The 22,989-nt window shown below is 43.9% G+C and overlaps 1 protein-coding gene across 1 annotated transcript; it reads left to right on the plus strand.

Annotated features, from left to right (window-relative positions):
• Positions 1-352: 352 nt before the first annotated feature.
• Positions 353-22,675, plus strand: LONP1 (lon peptidase 1, mitochondrial). The gene is made up of 18 exons (XM_005494218.3): positions 353-773; positions 2,775-2,863; positions 3,270-3,389; positions 4,533-4,761; positions 5,281-5,342; positions 5,907-6,036; positions 6,517-6,600; positions 8,301-8,521; positions 9,777-9,915; positions 10,653-10,831; positions 14,252-14,339; positions 16,750-16,872; positions 17,609-17,725; positions 18,008-18,148; positions 18,231-18,396; positions 19,337-19,545; positions 20,802-20,966; positions 22,288-22,675. The coding sequence occupies exons 1-18, from the start codon at positions 384-386 to the stop codon at positions 22,450-22,452; spliced, it is 2,817 nt and encodes a 938-aa protein (XP_005494275.2). The 5' UTR covers positions 353-383; the 3' UTR covers positions 22,453-22,675.
• Positions 22,676-22,989: the final 314 nt, after the last annotated feature.

Raw genomic sequence — 22,989 nt, forward strand, 5'->3', positions numbered from 1 at the left:
TGACAGGACAAGAGGCAATAGGCACAAAACGAAACACGGGAGGCTCCCTCGGAATATCAGGAAAGACTTTTTTACACAGAAGCTGCCGGAGCAGTGGCACGGGGTCATTAGAGAAATTACGGAGTCGCTATTCTTGGAGATATTCGGCAGCTGTCTGGGCAGCCGACTACAGGGAACCGAGGAGGAAAGGGAAGGCTGGGCAGTGGCCAAAGCCACGGTCATGCCGTCCGCGTCCCTCGCTCTGCTACCCGCCCGGCCGGGCCCCCGAGCGGGGCTCGAACACGCGCTCACGGGCGGGCTCAGACGTGCGCGCCGCCACGCGAGCCCGCGCGGGCGGGGCGGCGCTGCCGGGAGAGCGGAAGTGAGGCGCGCGCGCCGGCAGCATGGCGGCCGCGCGCTGGTGGCGGCTGTGCGGGCGCTGGCGGCCTGCGGTCATCGGGCCCGCCCTGGGGCCCACGCGGCGCCGCCTCTGGGCCCCCGCCGCCGCCGTCCCGGCCCCGCTGGGCTCCGCGCCGCCGCCCCGCGCCGCCTTCAGCGCCGGCCCGCGCTGGCACCAGCGCGGCCCTGGCGGTCTGTCGGGGGGAGACGCACTGGAAGGCGGCGGCGAGGACGGCGGCGGTGGTGGTGGTGGCGGTGGCGGGGCGGACAGCGGCGGGGCCGGGCCGGTCATAACGGCGTTGACGCCACTGCTCGTCCCGGAGCATTTCCCCAACGTCCCGCTCATCGCCGTGACGCGCAACCCCGTATTCCCGCGCTTCATCAAGATCATCGAGGTGAGCTGCCGCCGAGCCCTCGGTGGGAGGGGGGCTCTCGGAGGGGCCGCGGGCCGCCGGGGCTGTAGGTGCTATGGGCTGGCTCGCAGAGGGGCCAGAGGCGGCTCAGCCCAGCCTTGCGGCCTCGGGCGGGGGTCCGGGCGTGGTGTTACCCCAGGCCGTGCGGGGGTCACCGACCGAGCCCGCCGCTGGCGCCGCCGCATCTCCGGGCCGCTCTCTTTGCCTTGGCAGGTTCCTTGACCTGCAGAGCAAGGCAGCCTCGTGCGTGACCTCCTCGGGCAGCCGCTGCTCGGCCTTTGGCTCGAGCTCTGTAGCCGAGTCCTGTCGGGATAACGGTCTCTTTTGGGCCAGTTGAAGTTTCACAGTTATTGCGTCAGCAGCTCTGCTTCTAGCAGAGAAGGTCGGCGATTCGCACATTATCTCTCGAAGTTCGCTGTCATTTTTGTGTTCTCTGATGAAGGTTAAGCAAACGTGTCCTTGTTTCGGCGCCGTAGGTTGGTGTCAGAGCACCGAGACCCGTGTTGATGAAGGCAGCAAGCTGTAAGCTGCAAGGAAAAAGCAGGAATTCGGTGTAGAGCAGTACAGCTGCGGTGGGAGAGATGTTGAGTGATGGGGATGGTAAACACCATTTCAGAGTCTGATCTTTTCCCTCTGCACCCCATAAAGATTTTAAGAGTTATGAATTATATCACTGATGTGTGACTTGAGCTTACAGGCCAGAAATACTTTTTCCTTCTTAAATGACACCCAATCTGGAACAAGTACTTTTATTTTTGTGCCTGTCTGGTATGTTGCTAGTCTGATTTTGATGTAAATGTAGTATGAAATAAATCAATATTTTCTTGTTCCTGTAGCATTATTTAGCATGATGTTATTTCTACTATATATTTTTCTGCATATCCAAATCTAATATGTGCAGCTTTTTAGATGTGTCAGGGAAAGGAGAAGATTATATATTATTAAGAGCGTGTAGTCATACAAGACTTATGTACAGAAGTCATCAATTTCAATGCTTGGGTCAACAATGTCTCACAGAATTGTAAATGTTTTCTCTTATCCTGTGAGTTCATTGTGCTGCAATTTTCCTGACAAGGTCGAGTCTCTACAGTGCCTATGACTAATTTTCTTTCTGTTAATGTCTCTGACATTGGTGAGCATATTTTTCTAAACATTGTGCAAAATTAGAATAGGTGTGCTGAGATAAGAATAGGCCAGCAGTGGTGGTATTACTTGTGCTGTTCTGTCAGAACCATGCTGGGTGTTAGCAAAGCGTTGAGCAATGCAGCTTATGTCCATCACTTTGAAGACCACTCAGTGGTTGGCAGGGTGACTCGATGCAACAGCAGAATTCACAATGAGTTATTTTCTTGGTCGCTGAGGATTCAGCCTGTTGTGATTACAGTTCCAGTGGTGCTGGGAGATCTGCCAGGGAAAAGTGTGTGGCGTCTAGAGATCAGAGGGGAGGAAGAAGGTAAACTAGGAAGAAATACTGGCTGAAACTCAAGGCAGGAACTCAGATTCGTGGGTGTAGGAGAGGAATTGAGCAGAGAAGGCTTTGGAGAAGAGGATTTTAGCTAGGGTTTTTGGGCAGAATTCAGGCCACTGATGGGAAGGGTGAACTAGCTCCCCATCAGGAGCAGGGAGCTAGGACGTACTCGTAGGTATGGGAGGGGAAGGGAACAGTGATAGCAAAAGAAATTTGTAAGATACTGTTCAAGTAACTCAGGTTTCTTGCTTGTAAGAGTTGTACAGATTAGGTCTAGTGCCTTTGAGCTTGTCTTATCTTGACTGGGAAGTGAGTTGTTCAAAATACTTAAATTTCATGTTTCTCTACCTTTTTTTCCACTTCTATATTACTGTGCTCTAATGGAGACAAGAGTAGAACCATACAAGCTCCAGCTTCATAATTTAGTTATAGGATGTCATCGTGTCTGGCCTTACAAACCTGGGAGTGCAAAGATAACAGAAAATCCACCTCTGATTGCATACCTGTTGTCCTAGGTGAAAAATAAGAAGCTGGTTGAACTGCTGAGGAGGAAAGTTCGTCTTGCCCAGCCTTATGCTGGTGTTTTTCTTAAAAAGGATGACAAGTAAGTTGTTTCTCTTGATCTTTTTAAAAAACACAGAAATAAGCTGTTCAGGTTGCATTTACACTAAAAGCTGTCATCCTAAATGCCCTGCTTTGGATAGCATTGCAGAAATTGTGGCTGATCTTGAACCATCCTCATGCTGTGAAAGTCTTTGTTGCCACCAGCAGCACTGCTGGGAGCTGCAGTCTTGGTTTAGAAAAGGGTGTTGTTGTTTGGGAAGGAGATGAGCTGTCCAGATACTTGGGTGATTTGGAAAGGGGTTACATGGTGATAGCAATGGGGATTAAGTCTCTTTGCCCCTAAGTCCAGTTTAAAGTTCTGCAACCAGTGATCGTTTATTTCTTTTTTAATCTGACCTGATATCTCAAGTTTCTGAATATCTACTCCAATTTTTTTTGCTCAATAGCAATGAATCTGATGTGGTGGAGGATCTGAATGAAATATACCAAATGGGAACTTTTGTCCAGATTCATGAAATGCAGGATCTTGGAGACAAGTTGCGTATGATAGTCATGGGACACCGAAGGTTGGTTACTTGTACTTCACTGCATCTCACCAGACTGCTGTATAAACAGAGACATCATTTTCACCACATACATGCATTTTTTCTACACAACTTGTATATGGCAAGTTTCTGCTTTGTTACCATGCCATATCCTGAGAGTGCAAGGATATTCCATGTCCTGTCACAAATGTGATAGGTTAGCTGCAAAACAAAAGAGACAGTGCATGTCATTGTCATATCAACTGTGATATGATGCAAGCAAACCATTCATTAAGCTGAAGTTTAGCAGTTTGACAATTACAGCAAGGCCTAGTAATGGTGAAAAAAAATCTCTGGAATTAATTCAAGCCAGTATTTTTGCTTAAAAAAAGAAGGAGTGGAGGGGGGTCCAGAATTTTAATTATGCCTTGCCCCAGACATAATTTTGCCCTAGAACTGAAATGAAGAAAATATGATTATTGCTGAAAATCTAGTTTTAGCCATTTATGCTAGATATTTTTAACAAAGTTAAGAAATTGTATTTTTAAAAGCATCAAATAAGTAATTTCCATTAGAAGGAAAACTACAAGGACAGAAACATGGCAGAAGAGACAGATCCAGGGTGAGTTTTGCTTTGAAGCATGGGGTTTTTTCCATCTCCTCACTTTTCTTCACTTGCATTTGTTCTGAACAGCAAAGAGTGAGCAGTCCTGTCAGAGCTAAATTTATGTGAATTCACAAGTCAGTTCCTTTTCAAATGAAATCTTAGACCTCTTGCTGCATTATCAAAGCACAGCCATATTTAAATGCATTTTGGAAATGAGCTACTGGTTTGGGGTTACTTGGAATAGAAATATTTCCCTATAACTCCGACGGGTTTGGTATTCCTAAGATATAACTTGGGGATTGGTCTTTATATTTGATTGAGATATGGAGCACTGGTCAATCATATCCATAGGAACCACACTAGGTACCAGATTTGAGGAGCATTTATAGGGAAACACACAGAAAAGGAAACTTCTCTCTAAAAGCCAAAATAATGAAACATGGTGTCTTGCAAATGTGTGTCCTTTCTAAATTTTAGCTTGCTCAAAATACAACTTAGTCTTTGTCCTTTTCGTGCTGAAGAGCTGAAATCACATGTAATGGGGAAATAGATTGTTGCTGGTTTCTTTTGGCTTTCAGGATTCGTATAAACAAGCAACTAGAGGTTGAGCCTGAGGAACCTGAGAACAAACAAAAAATTAGAAGGAAACAGAAGCGATCTAAGAAGGAGCCTGAAGAGGAGACTGGAGCAAAGGACCAAGCTGTGGAGCTGGTACTAGATCCTGTAGCTGCTTCTTCAAAGGAAGTTCTCATGGTAGAAGTAGAGAATGTGGTTCATGAAGATTTTCAGATCACAGAAGAGGTTAAAGTAAGTGAATTAGTTTACAAGCTTGGACTTGTCCTGTAGAATTGCACCTACACTTCTTGCTTAAAAGGAAAAGTTCTAAAATCAGGCTCTAATGACGCCTGCAGAAACTAGCACATAATCCCTTCTTCTCACAGTCACTGCACAAGGGGATTATATGAAAGTAAAAAATTTTCATTATAACAGCTCAGTTCCTTAAAACTATTGACTTCAAAATGTTGCTGAATGAAGAGGCTGGTCTGTGCTTAAATCTGTGTGATGACCTCCATCAAACTGAGTGTTTCCTCAAAGGTGGCTTGGGTGTTCAACCTGACTGTATCTTCTGGCCAAGAGCCAGTCAAGTTCTGTGCATGCAGAAAGCCAGCTTCTAGGCCTTGTTGCCTTTCCTGAGAGCAGGAATTGCCCCAGTACCAAGAACCATCACAGCCCACCACTGCAGTGAGTGGCTGGACTATATATTTGTGCTAAGATCTTCCCTATCCTTTTCCATTCTTTTATGCTTAGATTTTGTTGTGTTTATAGGCACTTACTGCAGAAATTGTTAAAACAATCCGGGACATCATTGCCTTGAACCCCTTGTACAGGTATGTCCTTCCCATGCTGCCCTGCTTTGGCAATAGCATGTTCTCAGACTGAAAGATGCTGACGTTTTCTATACCACTTGCCTTTCTGTTGTAATGAAGTAGAGATATTTGCTGAATTGTTACATAGACTTTTGATTTGGAATGTAAACTCTGTCTCTTGTTGGAATCAAAGTTTTGAAAACCTGATGTGCAATTTAGAAACGACATAGAATGATTAAGTCCTAAAGATCTGGATCTAAGTGAAACCCATTGCAATAAGCATCATGATCTGATCCATGTCTTACAAGCAGGATCAAAGTTTTGGTATCCTGGCCCAAAAAAATCCTACAGAACTGTTTGGAGAGCATTTCAAATACTTAGTTTTATATATTGGTCATCATTCCTCTAACCAAGTGATTTATCTGTTTGTTACTGAGTATTGATACAGTAAAATTTCAAAAATAGTTTGCTATGAAACTGAGCTATGTTTCATTTTATTGCACTGTCATAACAAGTAAATTAGGATATTCCCTTTTGAATGTAAATTTACACAGCATTTTGGGGTTTTTTACCTTTTGTTTTCAGAGAGTCTGTACTTCAGATGATGCAGGCTGGACAGCGTGTGGTAGATAACCCTATCTATCTGAGTGACATGGGTGCAGCCCTAACAGGGGCTGAGTCACATGAGCTTCAAGACATCTTGGAAGAAACCAGTGTAAGATGAAGTTTTTAACTCAAGCAATGTGAATGGAATTAGTACATCTGTTGGATGTCACCTTTTCTTTACCAGCCTCAGTACAGAAGAGACTTCAGTGCTACTTTTGATGATGTGTTAATATCAGTGACTAGATTCCTGTTGAAGGATTTAGTAGGTCGTTAGTACTGATTTACTGTGGGTAAATCAGAGTGCTGTGCATCTTTGGCAGCAAATAATTTTCTTTGCATGCTGTGGAGTTCCTACGTGTTGGTGTTTCCATATCTGCAAGTGCTGTATAGCTCCCCCAGACAACCTGTTGGAGTTTTTTATTCTGTCTTTCTGTCTGGGACAGAGAAAGTATGTATATATGTGTGTGAGAGTGTGTGTGTGTGTGTGTGTGTGTGTATATATATACACACATATATATGTGTGTGTGTGTGTGTGTTACTTAACAAGGGTATCACATCTCAGAACTCATTCTGCGTCTGTCTTCTGCAGATTCCCAAACGGCTTTATAAAGCTCTTTCCCTTCTGAAAAAGGAGTATGAGCTGAGCAAACTTCAGCAGCGTCTTGGAAGAGAGGTAAGTTTCAGGAGTAACAAATACCTTGTGTGTATTTATATTGTGTCCACCGCTGTGATGCTTAGTATGTGTATGTGCTCTAAAGGGTGCATTATTTAGATTTAAGGTTTTCTGGTTTTGTTTTAGAAATGTGTTTTTTCATGCACATGGTAGAAGTAACAAGACATGAGGCTACAGCATCTGCTGTTAAATTGTGTCTAAGTTGTAATTTCATGCAAGCAGATAAATCTAGAGGTGTGCAGTTTACCAAGCATCGGTGCAACAATGTACAGCCTAATACTGTATGTAGCGTGTACTAATGTAAATTGCACAATGTTATTTCAAATTACCTTCTGCTAACTCTTGTGAACTGCAATAGTTTCTGTCTGTTGTAAGATTTAATCAGAATACAATAGCTGCATCTAAATGGTAATGAAGTATGTGAAGTGCAAATATCTGAGAATATTGAGTCATGTTTTGTTTGTTAACTCCCAGTAACTGGGGCTTTTAGAATTCATGTTAAGTGCAAAATGCCTTTGGACCGGGATTGGAATGTTTGAAGACTTCTTAAGTGAATTGAACAGTTGCAGTCTGTGGGACCAGATATACATCCAAGAATGCTGAGAGGGCTTATCAATGTCATTATTTTGTTTTTTCACTCATCATTAAAGCACTGTGGTCATGGAAGAGGTTTCTGGGAAACAGAAAAAGGTAAATGCCATTCCCATCTCCAAGAAGGAGAATCAGGGAGACTGCAGGCATGTTAGCCTGCCCCCAGCCCACGGGAAGATTATGGGGAAAATTCTCCAATAAGTCCCTGACAGGCACATGAAGAAGGACATGATTTAGAATGGCCAGATTTCCCAAAAGCAAACTGCCTAATTGTCTTCTCTTATGAGAAGGCCCAAAACACAGAAAGGAAACATGGTTTAATGGTGTGCTTGGCAGTGCTTGGTTAATCGTTGGACTCAATGATCTCAGAGGTCTTTTCCTACCTAAATGATTCTAGGATTCTAGCAATGATTGTTGTATATCTTAACATTTGCATGGCCTTTGCTGAGGTCAACTGTAATAGTAGTCTGACTAAATTGGGATGTTACAGACTGCAAGTATGTAGTATGAGGTTGGTGAAAAAAATTGGCTAATGGGCAGAAAAGGTTGTGATCAGTGTGGTAACTTCAGCCAGCTACTAGTGGTATCCCCTCGGGGAGTCAGTGCGAACCTACTTAAGTACTGCCAAGAGAAATTCATAGTCCCAGACCAGGCCTGGAATAATCAGGGTAGAAAATAGCTATACAGGAAAGGATTTTGGAGCCCTGATGTGGGGGAAGCTGACCATGAATTAGTAGAATTAGTAGAGGAAGGCCAACTGCCAGCTGCCTACTGGGCTTCAGTTGCCCTGTGTAGGCAGCAGGTAGAGGTTAGCCCTCTCTGTTTGGTACTAAGGTGATCACATCTGGGTTACTCTGCCCAGCTTTTGGTCTCCCCAACACAAACAGAACATTGAAGCACTGAATCATGGCCAGTGAAGGCCACCAAGGTATGAAGGGTGCTGGAGTATGTTATTAAGTCACTTCTTGTATTAGAATACACTGCAGATGAGTTCCAAGTAGTATTTTCAGTTGCTGGGAATGTCATAACTGAGAAGTATTTGGAAGAGTTTGAGGTTAGATGGGCTGTACCAGGAACACATTAGTTACTGTATTTGTTGCTATGTCTAGGTTGAGGAGAAGATCAAGCAAACACATCGCAAGTATCTTCTTCAAGAGCAGTTGAAGATCATTAAGAAGGAACTAGGTCTGGAAAAAGAAGACAAGGATGCTATAGAAGAGAAATTCCGTGAGCGACTAAAGGAACTGGTAGTGCCAAAACATGTCATGGATGTGATTGATGAAGAGTTGAACAAGTTGGGCTTATTGGATAATCACTCCTCAGAATTCAAGTGAGTGCCTGTCCATGTCATGCTGTCAGGGTTCGTTGGGAGAGTGAAACATCAGTGCAGTTCTGTTAAGCACTTACCTTAGTCCCTCCCCGCCTCTCTGTTCCCTGTAGCATGTCATTGCATTATAGTATTTTTTCTCCAAATTGTCTGTGTTTACTTATGTAGTATACCTCTTTTGATCATTTTAGGTCTTCTGTCTTCTCTTGCAGTCTGATGCTAGAGATACAAAATGTGCAGTTAGTTCCTCATGAAGTGTGCAGTGATTCTTTTTCTGCCCTGTTTTGGCTCTTCTTTCTTGTACTTTGATGTCTTCAGTAGATGTGAGAGAAGCTGATATGTGTCATTGTCTACCTGAGATGGTCCCTGAAGTATTGGGGCAGGGTTGGAATTGCTAAGGAGTGAATGAATAGTTGTAATATGTGTTCTGTGATGTGAATTGTCAGAAACTGAGGTTGAAGTGAACATTTCTCGTCTGTTGAGTCAGGGTGTGCTATATTATACAGCAGTTGGTGTACTAATCAGCTGTCTTAATGTTCTGGGTCTCTGCTTTTAAAAGTATCTTTTACAGAGTTAAAGACTGTGTTTAAGGGCAAGCATGCCTTTGGATGAGCAGCATCTTGGCAATCATAGAAAAGACATACTCGGCTTCACAGGCAGCATTAGTACCTTTCCCTTTCCTTCAGAGTTGTAACAGTGGTTGCAAATTTGCAAAGCAAGTACTTGGGAGAAAAAAGCCAAAGCTCTGGTGGCATGGCAGTTGTCCTCAGGTGGATTGTGAGCTCAGACAGCCCGGCTGTGCTTCCCTGTTTCCATGACTGTGCACAATTTGATAGTTACTGCATTGTGCAGACCTTCCTGTAGACTTGAATTCCTGATCTAAGTACGTAGTTTTAGAACAGTGAGTAGTGGTTGTCGTAGCAGAATGCTTTGTTCTCTTCAGTTTGTTTATGCTGATTATCTCTACTGTTAACTTCCATACTGGCATAATTTTCCTCATTTTAAATCTCTGTCTGTGGTGTTGGAGATTCTTTATTTCAGAAAAGCAAAAGCTGTGAAAAAAAACTTTGTTTTTTGGGGTTTTTTTTTGTGGGAGGAGGTTGAAGACTTTGAAAAAGGTTAGCAGTGACAGCCCAAATAGTGATGGCTCTTTTCCATGAGTAGTTTATATCCCACTTGTTCTGGATGAGGTTGTTTTGGAAGGTGGTGGAGGAAGACATGAGCTGGTCAATCACTCTCATTTGTGTGTTTCTGTCAGTGTTACACGGAACTATTTGGACTGGCTGACATCCATCCCATGGGGTAAGTGTAGTGAGGAGAACCTGGAGCTGGCTAGAGCCCGAGCAGTTCTGGAGGAGGATCACTATGGAATGGATGACGTCAAGAAGCGAATTCTGGTAAGGCAGGAGTAGGCACTGTGTCCCATTTCACATTGCTTAACATCAAGCATTTTGGATGTGTTTTAGATTGCAGTTGCCATTTAATTGGTGTTAATTCATGCATCAAACAAAGTTGCATGAAAGACCCAAGTGTTCTGGTAATCAGTGCTTAATTACTTGTGGCAGTGAAGGTCGCATTCTCATTTCAAACTGCAGTATTCTGGTTTGCACTAAATGCTGGGCAAGAAATAACTTGCACAGTTATTTCTTCACTGTAAGTGTATAATCAGTTGAGGTTTCAGTTTTGAACTGTGGTCTTTCGATTCCTCAACTATTTGGTGTCACTTGAGAGTAGTCTGTCACAGAAGTGTGAAATAAGACAAGCTTAACTTAGCGCATGGGAGTGGTACAGTAGGAGATGCTCACATGTAGCTTGAGAGACTCAGATGAGAACAAGAGAAGCTGGGAGAAGAACTTAAACTATGTCTTCTCACTCCAAGGCAGTGGAGAGAGACTGCTTCTTCTGGTGAGATTGATATAGAGCACAGAACCTTGGTAGGGGACAACCTAGCATATAAATAACCGGAGGCAAAACAGATGCATCAGTATCCTGACTTAGCCTCTCCCCTTGCCTTCCCCCAAGTCCTTTGAGAGCCAGTTTCATTTTGTAATCACTGCTTGACCTGATAACAAATGTGTTTTGGTGTTGCTGATGTTGCCTTCTGTTCGCTGCTGGTGCTTCATCTGTTCTACAGGAATTTATTGCAGTCAGCCAACTGCGAGGATCCACCCAGGGGAAGATTTTGTGTTTTTATGGTCCCCCTGGAGTCGGCAAAACCAGTATTGCTCGCTCCATTGCCAGAGCCCTAAACAGAGAGTACTTCCGCTTCAGTGTTGGAGGGATGACTGATGTTGCAGAAATAAAAGGACACAGGTCAGTGTAACTTGAGAAATATCTCTATCCAGCAGATTTTTACTAAAGTAAATAGGAATCTAACTGAAGTTGGACAATGTATGTAATTCTCATCTCTGTTCTGCCAACCCTTGCTGACAGGAGTTGAGATACAGAAGGAGGTGAAAAAGATAACAAAGGATGGAGTTTGGAAGATAATTATATTTGTGCTTTTAAGTGCAGTTGCTCCCTGTTTCTTGTGTATTCTCAGTTTTGACAAGCTGAGTGAGCTACCCAGAACCATTGGAGTTTCTGTAGATGTCAGAAGTAGAGAATGGTGACAATTTAAACAGGGTCATTCACATGTGTATTCAGATGTGATTGAGACTTGGTTTCCAAATAATCAGGATGGAGATGATGCATGAGGAAAACCTGGAAACAAAAATATTCATGGGGATAACAAGAAGTGAATAAAAAATTGGTAGATTCATGGAGAAAACAAGAAGTTAATAAAAAATGGGTAGATCTGACCCTTCCATAGGTTTATTTTCCTTCCACATACAAAAAATCCTTGAATGGTTGGGATTGAAAGTGACCTCTGGAGATCGTCTAGACCATTCTCCTGCTAAAGCAGGGGTGAAGGCAGAAGTGCTTAACACCTTCTTTGCCTCAGTCTTTAGTGGAAATATGGCTTGTCTTCAGGACAGCTGTCCTCCTGGATAGGTAGATGGTGTCAGGGAGCAGAATGGGCCCCCTGTTATCCAGGCGGAGGCTGTCAGAGAACTGCTGAGCTGCTTGGATGTTCATAGATCTATGGGACCAGATGGGATCCACCCCAGGGTGATGAGAAGCTGGCAGATGAGCTTGCAAAGGCACTCTCCATCATTTACCAGCAGTTCTGGCTCACTGGGGAGGTTCCAGATGACTGGAAGCTGCCTAATGTGATGCCCATGTACAACAAGGGTGGGAAGGAGGATCCTGGTAATTATAGGCCAGTCAGTCTGACCTCAGTATCCATCCAGTAAGATAATAGAACGGTTTATATTGAGTGTCATCACACAGCACTTACACAATGGCCAGGGTATCAGAGCCAGTCAGCAGGGATTTAGGAGGGGTAGGTTGTGTTTGACCAACCTGATCTCCTTTTATGACCAAGCGACCCACCTGATGGATGCAGGAAAAGCTCTGGATGTTGTCTGGAAAGGCTGTGAATGTTGTCTGTTTGGACTTCAGCAAGGCCTTTGACACTGTCTCCCACAGCAGACTCCTGCAAAAGCTGCAGCCCAGGGCTGGGACAGGAGCAGTCTGTGCTGGGCTCAGAACTGGCTGCATGGCTGGCCCAGAGAGTGATGGTGAACGCTGCTGCATCCAGCTGGCAGCCAGGCACCAGTGCTGTCCCTCAGGGCTCCTTGGGGGGCCAGTTCTGTTCAATATTTTTATTGACCAAATGGATGAGGGGATTGAGTCTTTCATTAGTAAATCTGCAGATGAAACTAAGCTGGGAAGGTGTGTCCATCTGTTAGAAGGAAGGAGGGCTCTGCAGGGAGGCCTGGAACAGTTGGAGGGATGGGCGGAGTTCAGTGAGATGACAATACGTCCAAGTTCTGAGTTCTGCATTTTGGCCACAATAACTCCCTGCAACATTATAGGCTGGGGACAGAGGGGCTGGATAGTGCCCAGGCAGAAAGGGACCTGAGGGTACTGGTTGACAGCCAGCTGAACATGAGCCAGCAGTGTGCCCTGGTGGCCAAGAAGGCCAGTGGATCCTGGCCAGTATCAGGAATAGTGTGGCCAGCAGAACCAGGGAGGTCATTCTTCCCCCGTACTCAGCACTGGTGAGGCCAAACCTTGAGCGCTGTGTCCAGTGCTGGGCCCCTCAGTTTAGGAAGAACATTGAAATTCTTTAGTGCATCCAGAGAAGGGCAACGAGGCTGGTGAGGGGCTTGGAACACAAGCCCTATGAGAAACGACTGAGGGAGCTGGGGTTGCTTAGCCTGGAGAAAAGGAGACTCAGAGGTGACCTTATCACTCTTACTCTGTACAGCTTCCTGAAAGGTGGTTATAGTCAGGTGGGGGTTGGTCTCTTTCACCAGGCAGCAACTGATGGAACCAGAGGACACAGTCTCAAGGTGCGCCAAGGGAAATTTAGGTTGGATATTAGGAAAAAGTTTTTTACAGAAAGAGTGATAAAGTTCTGGAATGGCCTGCCCAGGGAGGTGGTGGGGTGACCATCCCTGGATGTGTATAAAAGAGGACTGGATGTGGCACTCGGTGCCATGGTTTAGTTGAGGTGTTGGGGCTGGGTTGGACTTGATGAACTTTAAGGTCTCTTCCAACCTGGTAATTCTGTGTAAAGCAGGTTCAGCTACAGCAGGTTAGACAGGATGGTGTCCAGACAAGTTTCGAATGTTTTCAGAGATACAGATCCCACAGCCTCTCTGGGCAGCCTGTTCCAGGGCTCTGCCCCCCTCAATGTACAGAAGTTTCCCTTCATATTCAGGCGGAACGTCCTGTCTTTCAGTTTGTGCCCATTAGCTGTGTCCTGTCATTGGGCACCACTGGCAAGAGTCTGGTCCCGTCCTCTTGACACTCACTCTTCAGATATTTTTACACCTTGATAAGATCCTCTTTCGGTCATCTGAAGGCTAAACCGTCCCAGCGCCCTCAGCCTTTCCCATGAGAGATGCTCCAGTCCCCTAATCACCTTCACAGCCCTCCACTGGACTCTCCCCAGCAGTTCCTTGTCTTTCTTGAACTCCTAAGTCCAGAACTGAGCACAACACTCCAGGTGTGGCCTCACCAGAGTAGAGGGTCTGCATCTGAACATAAAACCAGCAGTGTTTTCAAACCAGTTAAGAGTAGCCACTCTGCAGAGTAAATTGAACCTGCAGGGCTCTGCCTTACCCAGAAGCAGAGAAGAATATTTTCTATGTTTTTCAGTTGTTCTCTGTTCTGTGCCTCTTGGCCTTCACTCTGTTGTTACCCTCTTTGCTTCTGCTTGTTTCTGGATACCAGAAACAATCTCTAGCAGGAAGCTTTTATTTTGCTATTAGCAATTTGTTCCTTTAGTATCTTTTGATTTACACTGGTCTTTTGTCCCTGTCAAGTGAGGAAGCGAAATGTTACCTCTTCTAACATTTCTTTCCCAAAACCTATGAAAAATCAAACATCTCTATTCTCAGCCTAACCTCTTTGCTTTTCTCTAATTGAGAAGTGGTTTAAACTAAAGATAAAAACTGTAGTCCAGGAGTGTTTTGCCAAAATTCAGGTCAGTTCTTTACTAGAAACAGATTAGGTGGGTCTTGATGCTTAATATGGTGATAGAGAATGCTTTTGGAGATGATGAAGAAATAAAGACTTGTTTCCCATCAGGATATACTTGTTCTGTCAGCTGTGTGATGTATGCTCTGATATATGCTGTGGTTTTCAGTGGTTCCCTAAATACAATCTCTGGTAAAACAGGAGGACATATGTTGGAGCAATGCCAGGAAAAATCATCCAGTGTCTGAAGAAGACCAAGACAGAGAATCCACTTATACTGATTGACGAGGTGAAGTATTTGGTCTTTCTTCTAAGTTTTGCTCTTAAAGACTTGCATCAATTTGTGATCCCCAGAGAAAAGGTGAAGCAGTAACTCTTTTAAAAATCCCAGGTTCTTTCTGTTCATATGAGGCTGGGCTTTTGAGTTCGCTGGGTGACACTGGTACCTTAGATGTTTTGTTTTCTCTCCTTATAGCAGACTCCAGCTTTAAAATTTTAGTTGTGTCCTTCTGATTAAATTATAGCTGTTTGGATCGTAATGGACCTGGCTGGATATTCAGAGTTTCCGTAGTTCTTGTGTTTCCTTCATAGGTGTAAGCACATCACTGTGCACAAATCCACTGTTGCCTGTGTGATTATTAGCAAGAGTCACTCTCAGTAGGTCTAAAGCAGGACTCTAAGGAATAAGATGCTTACAGTCAATTTGTGGTCTGATTTGAGAATAAATGAGTCAGGGCTACCAGCCTAATGCTTTGTCAAAAAGCAAATAAAGACAGGATATAATAGCAGGTGTTGAGAATGAGTCAAGGCATGGCCTTCTTGTGTGCCATACCTGGGAAGCACCAACAGCAGATGTAGCCTCAGGTCTCTTCACAGAGAGCAGCAGGCACAACTCTCTCCTGGGATTTTTCCTGGGAAAGGCAGGGAGAAGTTCAGAGAAGAGATAACAATTCTTATCTCTACTTGCTGTGCCTGTGGTTTGGCACATGTGGAATGTGTTATGGAGATTGTTTACCAAAAGGAGTTTGTTAATTGGATTCTGCTGATAATTGTTTGGATTGATTGGCCAATTGGGTTAAAGCTGTCTCCAGACAATCTCCAGACAGTCACAGGTTTTTCTGTAGTATCTTTTCAGTATAGTATCCTTTAGTATAGCATTAGTGTAATACAGTATAGCTTAATAAAGCATTTGTTCAGCCTCCTGAATCATGAAGTCAGAGCACATTATTCCCTGGCTGGGGGATTGCCTGTTTCTGCAATAAGCAGATTCTTGGGAGGAATGGTATGTGGGACCAATAAACTGTCATCTGTTGCAGCATGATGTAACCAATGAGCATCGTGATTTGAAAGGTAATGGCACTGTAGGTTATGATACTTGACTGGTGTTGGCCAGAAGCCCTGCCTTGGCTGTAGCAGTGAATTTCATTAAGGCCATCCAGTTAATGCTACTCGTAAGGGAGAAGAGGCAGCAGCCCTGTTTGTATCCTCAGAAGGAAAGTTCACAGTGCTAGATGAGCTGATGACCTTGCCCATGGCCCTGGGCAGCTGGCTCTAGTGGCCCTACTTGAGCTGTGGGGTTGTATCGGGGCAACAGGGTAGCTATAGATTTAATGGTGTCAGGAACTCACGTCTTAAGAGAGGAACTCACTTGCCGCGGCAAAAAGTCCAAATATGGACAAAACTGGACAAATCCAGACCAGCCTTTTTTATTATTAGCACATCAGTCTCAGAACATTGTTGCAATGGAATTAGATGTTAACAGCTCGCTGGCCTACCGGGAAGTGCCCCAGAAGGTGGGGTAAAACGGAATGACATAAAATCATCTCAGTTTAGATTTCAGCTAATCACACAAAAACAAGACATATTGACAAGTTTTCTATCCAACCTTATAAAACATACGTAATGGTAGTTAAAACAAAGACTATTTCATAAGAAACAAAGAACAGAGTTCTATTCACGGTAACCTTCTAAAGATATACATTAAATAAACTTGTTGCCATCCTAAAGCCAAATCTACAAAGTCCTATTGTTATTTGTCACGTCTACTGCTTGTGAAACTTTTCTGCTTGCTTGGGAAACTTTCCTGCTGTAACAGAACTTTGGGCCACAGGCTGAGGCCTACATACTCTTTTTTAACCATTTCCTAAAAACCCTCTGACTTTATAGATTCCAACAGGGTTGTTCAGGATGACTTCAGCAAGTCCCCATGAGCCTCAATCAACTTATGACTGACAACAGCCCAAGTCACTAATGTGGCTCTGCTTGAATGGCTGTGTGTAGGCTTTTTGCACCTTGGGCAGAGTAAGGAGTGTGTCTGCACTTGCATATTAGGGAAGCGGTGTCAACTAGCACTCTAGCCCTCTCACTGTGGAATATGTGTTCTGGTCTGTGCCTATAGCTTATCTCAGTTTAACAAGTAGTAGCCCACTAGTAGTAGTGCTTTTTATTGTATGCACATTGCCTGAGACTTCGTAGTGATTTTCTGCAACATTCAAAAGTCCTGTGTCTTCTCAGGCATGTCATGTGCTCACACAGGAAGATAGTGGGGACTTGGATGAGTGCACAGAAAAGTGGTCGACTGGTATTGGATGTTAGTGAACACTCATGAACATTTTCAGATGGAGCCTTGAAAAAAATCTTGCTTGAGAATTTATCATTGTAGGAAGCTTCTTTGAGTATTAAATTCTTTTCTCCCACAGGTAGATAAAATAGGAAGAGGCTATCAAGGGGATCCATCCTCAGCCCTTCTAGAACTATTGGATCCAGAACAGAACTCTAATTTCTTGGATCATTATCTTGATGTTCCTGTGGATTTGTCAAAGGTATTTCTCTTTTCTGCAGAGATTGTAGAGCCAGAATGTCTGAGTGTGTTTCAATGCAGAGATTTCCTGTCCATGAAAAGATGCTGACATTTTATTCCGTTGGAAAATCAAATGGAACATAAATGGTACACAGCTGTCTCTGTAGGAGTTGGTTTTAACTGAAGTGTCTGTACATGAAAGAACATCATTACCCACATATGTCCTGTAGCCCTAACTCCCTGTAAAGCCAGGGACAAACAGATGTGTGGCTTCCACTAGAAAAGGCAAAAGTTTTCCTTTACATGATGATTGGCAGAGCTGCTGTCAAGGGAGGTGGCCTAATGCTGTGAAAGTTTTGAAACTGGTCATCTTTGCATACTGTTGCACTTTTTGTGCAGCTGACATAAATTACAGAATTGACATATTAGGAATAGGTATAGATAATTGGGTCATTCTGAGCTAATTTCCTAGAAGGTAGAATGAACTTCTGAGTGAGATCTAGATCTCCCATTTTTCTGGTCCCTATCAAACCATTCCAATTTCCCAGTTTGGGCATTGTGTATTTCTAAACATTTATTTTGGGGGTATGGAACATGCTAGTACATAATTTTAAAATCCAGACTTTGATTAAAAACTAATTCCACAGATAGGGTGATCTTGCTCTTCTCTTCAGAGAAATGCAGAACTTAGGAACTAGTACTTAAGGTAAAGCAACTGGTTAATGAAAGTTCTTAATAGGATCTTTTAATGCTTCCAGGTACTTTTTATTTGTACTGCCAATGTAACAGAAACCATTCCAGAGCCACTGCGGGATAGAATGGAAGTGATCAATGTGTCAGGATATGTAGCAGAAGAGAAACTTGCAATTGCAGAGGTAAGGGAAATCACTGTTGTGCTTTATGTGAATTGTATCTGGTGGATTTTTTTTGGCAGATTAAGGCTTACATATTTACATCCAACTATGTCCAAAAAAATTAGGCACATGGTATTTTGCACAGAGTTCCTTTGATCTGAACACATAGTTAACTCCAGTGTGCCATAGGCTGTGGACACCAGAAAGCAGCATTGAGCTAACAGCAGAAAGTTGAGTGAATTGGAACCACTAGGCTTTTGTCACAAATACTAAGAGAAGGATGTGGGGGATTATTTCTTTCAGAGATACTTGGTCCCTCAAGCACGAGTTCTATGTGGCTTGGATGAAAACAAAGCTCAAATCACATCAGATGTCCTGACTGTTCTCATCAAGCAGTACTGCAGAGAGAGTGGGGTGAGGAATCTGCAGAAACAAGTAGAAAAGGTGAGGGGAAGTTATGTGCAACTGTGACCACTGTGCATCAGCCTCAGCTTTTTTTACAGAGATAAATTACTGTCTCGCCCAGGTATTGAGGAAATCTGCCTATAAAATTGTGAGTGGAGAAGCAAAGATGGTCCAAGTAACACCTGAAAACCTGCAGGATTTTGTAGGAAAGCCCATCTTCACTGTGGATCGCATGTATGAAACTACTCCCCCAGGAGTGGTGATGGGTCTGGCCTGGACAGCTATGGGTGAGACAAAATTAATTTTGGGTTAATGCCTACATTTCTGTGTAATTTTCAAAAGTTGAATGTAATTGTCAAACAGAACTGAATCCAGTGATGTTATTCTACAGGCATGAGTAAAAGGAATTGCCTTTGGCCTCTGAGTCCTGAATACTACTTGCTTGAAGAAAGGAGCCTTTCTTTTGCCCTTACCCAGGCTCATCTTAGCTTAGGGCCAGCATGTTTTCTCTTCAAGCTCCATACCCCGTACATATGATGTACATTAGGAACATCAGCAGCAGGAGGTGCCACTGTGAGACATAGAACAGCTGAAGAACGCCGTGTCTTGTCAGTGATGTGCAACACTGACTTGACTTCTGGTGTTGAGGGCAGGTGTAGGTGTTCCAGCACTCTGTGGAGTGGGGGCAGTTGGCTGCTACCATTCATTGGATTACTCCCCTAGTAACCTGTGGGCTTATGTGCTCTACAGGATGGAAATACAGCACACAGCAAAGGAAATGACCTCTTCATACTCAAATTGACCTTGGGTAGAATTCAAGTAGTTAAGAGGGAAATTATCAGTATGGTGAAGAAGGTAAATAGATACGTGGCACTGGAGAACTGAAGAACTGAAGTGGCTAAAAGTGTTCTGTGAACTCAGCTTACTCTCTGGAGGAAACAAAGAACATGAAACCATTATAAGAACTTGGTTTTTTCCATGAAGTAGGGATTGCATCTGTGTTCCTAGAAGGTGAAGTCCAAAAAAGCAATGAATGGAGACTGTTGAGATTTCTAGCTGGCCTTCTTGAAGGTATTTAAGGAACAGATTTCAGCTGCTCTCTACTCAAGGGCTAGTGTCTCATCAGAGAGCAACAGTTCCAATTGCCTGACATAGCTTCTGCATCACCAAAACCTTCTAGTTTAATTTGCCTTCAACTTTTTTCAGATGTTGTTTTTCTTTTTTTAGGAGGTTCCACTCTGTTTATTGAAACATCCCTGAGGCGACCCAAAGACAAGGAAAACAAGGATGGGTCACTTGAAGTAACAGGGCAACTGGGAGATGTAATGAAAGAGAGTGCCAAAATTGCATACACATTTGCAAGAGCCTTTCTGATGCAGAAGGAGCCCAAGAATGATTTTCTTATATCTTCTCATATCCACTTGCATGTGCCAGAGGTAAACTGATGCAGAGTTCACAGGGCATGTACAGCAACCTGACTGGTTTGTTCCCTTAGATGTAAAGCTGGAAGGTGCTTCATTTGTCCATATGTTGTGCAGAATGCCCTCTTCTAGCAGTAAAACCAAGGAATGAAGACATTTTCTTCAGGCTCCTGTGAAGGTCTTCCTATAAGCCATGTTTCCATTCCTTTCCACAGCAAGCATGTGGCAAAAATACAGGGGCTTGGATAATTTTCTAAAGAAACCTTAGCTTTTGTTGCAGCTGTTGGCCCTGTTGTGCAGGTGGGGAAACCATGACATAACATAGAGATAAGTGATTGGGATCAATGCTTGGATGAAGTTACAAAGACGTCAAAGTTTAGGTCTCTGTGTTACCAGGCCTTCTTAAAGGCTTCAAGTCATTTACACATAATTGGAAATACTATTCCTGATCTCCGTGCCGTGCTTCTAGTACATGTAATGGCACTGGTTGCTTTGTCCAGTATTTGGGGCTGAAAATAACTGCCCACAGTGCTCAGTGGTTCACGTGCTGTGTAACAAGCTTTGGGCAGGTGCTTTACTGAAGACAGATTTTGAGCTGTGATTGTGCCCCAGCTTTACTTCTGGATTAATGAGTGCTCTGTGTGCAATGTCTTTGTTGCAGCTTGCTCTGGGTCTGTCCAGGTACACAGTGTTGTCTGTGAATTCATTCCCCGAAAGATGAGAAAACATCAGACATGATCTCTGTCTCTACTCCCTCTCAAACATTTCTTCTGTTCTTACTACAACGAGGTTTGATCTCAGATAAATCCAGACTGTTACTAGTTCAGGCCTGGATTTTGTGGGGCTTTACATACTGATCTTTTCTGCCTTGAATGATTTTTGATGTTGTCCTCCACTAGTTTGTTACTCTTGACACTCTCCCCTTGTGATGTTAGACTTGGGTCTAACAAAGAGCTTCAAATTGTTTGTGCTCTTTTTTCCATTGATGTTGCTTACTCAAAGACCTGAGCTCTGTGAGTATGGTGGTGGCATCAGGCCAGAAACCACATTTGTGAACTCATTTGTGGATTATTTCTCATGAATAAGGTGAGGAATGTCACAGTTGTTAATATATCAGGCAATTCAAATAGCAGGATTCCATCACACACCCACGCAAAAAACTTTATGAGGCTTCATGAAATTTGACAACGTTAAAACAACAAGGACAAGAGTACTCTCTGATTCTGCTGCTTCTTGAATGAGCAGGGGAGTTGTGCTTTGTTTTTAAACAGGGAGCAACCCCGAAGGATGGACCAAGCGCAGGATGTACCATAGTAACAGCTCTGCTGTCCCTGGCCATGAATTGCCCAGTGAGGCAGAATGTAGCCATGACTGGAGAAGTGTCATTGACTGGAAAAATTCTTCCCGTTGGTGGAATCAAGGAGAAGACTATTGCAGTAAGAGCTCTTCTCATCTCTGTGCATTGTCCACAGCAGAGCCCTGGGTTGGACTCTGTGGGGACAGGGACAGCCAGGGAGGGATTGCTCCTTGAACTGGAAGAGGCAGATTTCATTCCATACACAGGTTGGAAAAGTCTGTGGTATCTTGGTTGTGTCCCTGGTTGTGAGGAAAGGGATGGGACCCCAGGCTTTGTGCCAAGGCATGTATGCTAGCCTAGCTCAATTCCACCTACACTGGCAGAATTGAAGGTGACTGACAGCTTTAACTGGCTGTCAGAGCTGTCTGCTCTATCAGACTAGTGCAGTTCAATCCCCTGTGCTGTGCTGAATTGCTTGTTTCAGGAGAGCACCCAGTGCAGCTTTGACAGCATCTCTAAGTAACATTCTTAAAATCAAGGCTCTGTTCCCTAATTGCAGTGTGAATTTGTTTGAAATTTTATACAGATATCTTAGATAAGAGGAACTTAGATTTAGTATTTGTAGTTTTGGTTTAATCTGTTTTATTTTCAGAATTTCTTTCCAAGCGTTCAGGCTCCCTCCCTACTTTTCACCTGCACAATTCTGGCCTACATAAGCCTTGCACCACACATTTTTCAGTCAAGAATGTTATTAGGTCTTCCTCCATTGAGCTGGGGCTTCACATCAGTGTTCTGTCACCAGATATATTTGGGCTACAGCTTTGTACACTGTGATTTCTTTTCCTTGTATGACTTAAAAACAAGTAGTTGTTTGTAATAGTCAGTACAGGACTAACCTGCGCTATGGCACTGACTGGCTGCGCTTGCAGGAGGAGTGTGAGGATCACCCCTAAAGCAATGGGTACAAACCTGTTCTGGGAGGAGCAGCTCTGCTTTCTGTGCTCCTTCCAGGGAAGGTGTCCCTATGAAAAGGTTCTGTAGAATTGTAGTAAGGGTATTGATGGGGTAGGTTGGTTTGACAAGCTGTTTCTAACTTTGCACTCATCCAAGGCTTTATCGTCACCCAAGCTGGAATAGATACTTACAACTCTGTGGAATAGTATGAATGTTCTGAACAATCCCCAGAGCTGCTGACATAGTCCAGCTAAAATGCCTCCCCTCCTCATCTGTCCCTGCAGCTGAGATGGCACTGGAGACTATGTTTTGAGGCTTGAGGGGGATCTAGAACATGCTTCACCCTGGTGATACCTGTCACGAATGCCCTTGGTGCTCTCCGTAGAAGAGAGTAAAGCTGGATCATGCTCCAGAATAACTGCTCTTGCTTTCAGAAATGGGGATGGGTGTTTCTGGTACATGGAAGGATTCCTAGGACTCAACAGCCCAACTTTTTCTCCCCACAGGCAAAGAGGGCAGGTGTTACCTGCATCATTCTGCCATCAGAGAACAAAAAGGATTATTATGACCTTGCTGGATTCATTACAGAAGGACTGGAAGTGCATTTTGTGGAGCACTACACAGAGGTATTTGATATAGCATTTTCACGGCTGGATCTCACTGGAGGATGACATGCGGTGCCCTTGATGGCTGGAAGGTGTTCTGTCCCCAAGCACTCAGCCCCCACCTAGAGATGGGTGACACGGGGCAATCCTGAAGTGGGACATGAAGCTATTGCTGCTGCGCAGCTGCCAAAATGAATTATGGCTCTGCTAGAATAAAGTATTTCTCAGTCTTTAATACTGAATTATGATCTACAATAAAGGATTTCCAATTTTGCCAAAGGAACGGGCATATTATCAGCCACCAGCAGTGGGGCTAGTCTGATCTTTTCTCATGGAAGATGTTTCAGCTATTTCACTGTAAATTTCTGTATGACTTGTGGGAAAGGACTGAACAGTACAGCCAGAGCTAGGCTGATGTACAGCTGTTATTATTCCTGATGTGGTAGAAGGCAAGTTAGCTCTCACAACCTGTCTCTATTTAAAAGCCTGGGCTGGGCTGAAAGGACACTGAAATCCTAAGATAGTTCAGCACAGCTAGTACAGTCAGCTGATAAAGGGACATGGTTCTCTAGGTTCAGTCACCAGGTCAATACCACCAGAAAG

The sequence above is a fragment of the Zonotrichia albicollis genome, chromosome 29 (assembly GCF_047830755.1).
Source record: "Zonotrichia albicollis isolate bZonAlb1 chromosome 29, bZonAlb1.hap1, whole genome shotgun sequence".
NCBI lineage: Eukaryota > Metazoa > Chordata > Aves > Passeriformes > Passerellidae > Zonotrichia > Zonotrichia albicollis.

Excerpts from the sequence above, each read along its gene's own strand:
- LONP1 (XM_005494218.3), top strand. The coding sequence starts at position 384 with ATGGCGGCCGCGCGCTGGTGGCGGCTGTGCGGGCGCTGGCGGCCTGCG. Across the intron at positions 8,522-9,776 it reads AATCACTCCTCAGAATTCAA|TGTTACACGGAACTATTTGG; the intron begins GTGAGTGCCTGT and ends TGTTTCTGTCAG. Across the intron at positions 18,397-19,336 it reads TCTGGCCTGGACAGCTATGG|GAGGTTCCACTCTGTTTATT; the intron begins GTGAGACAAAAT and ends TTCTTTTTTTAG.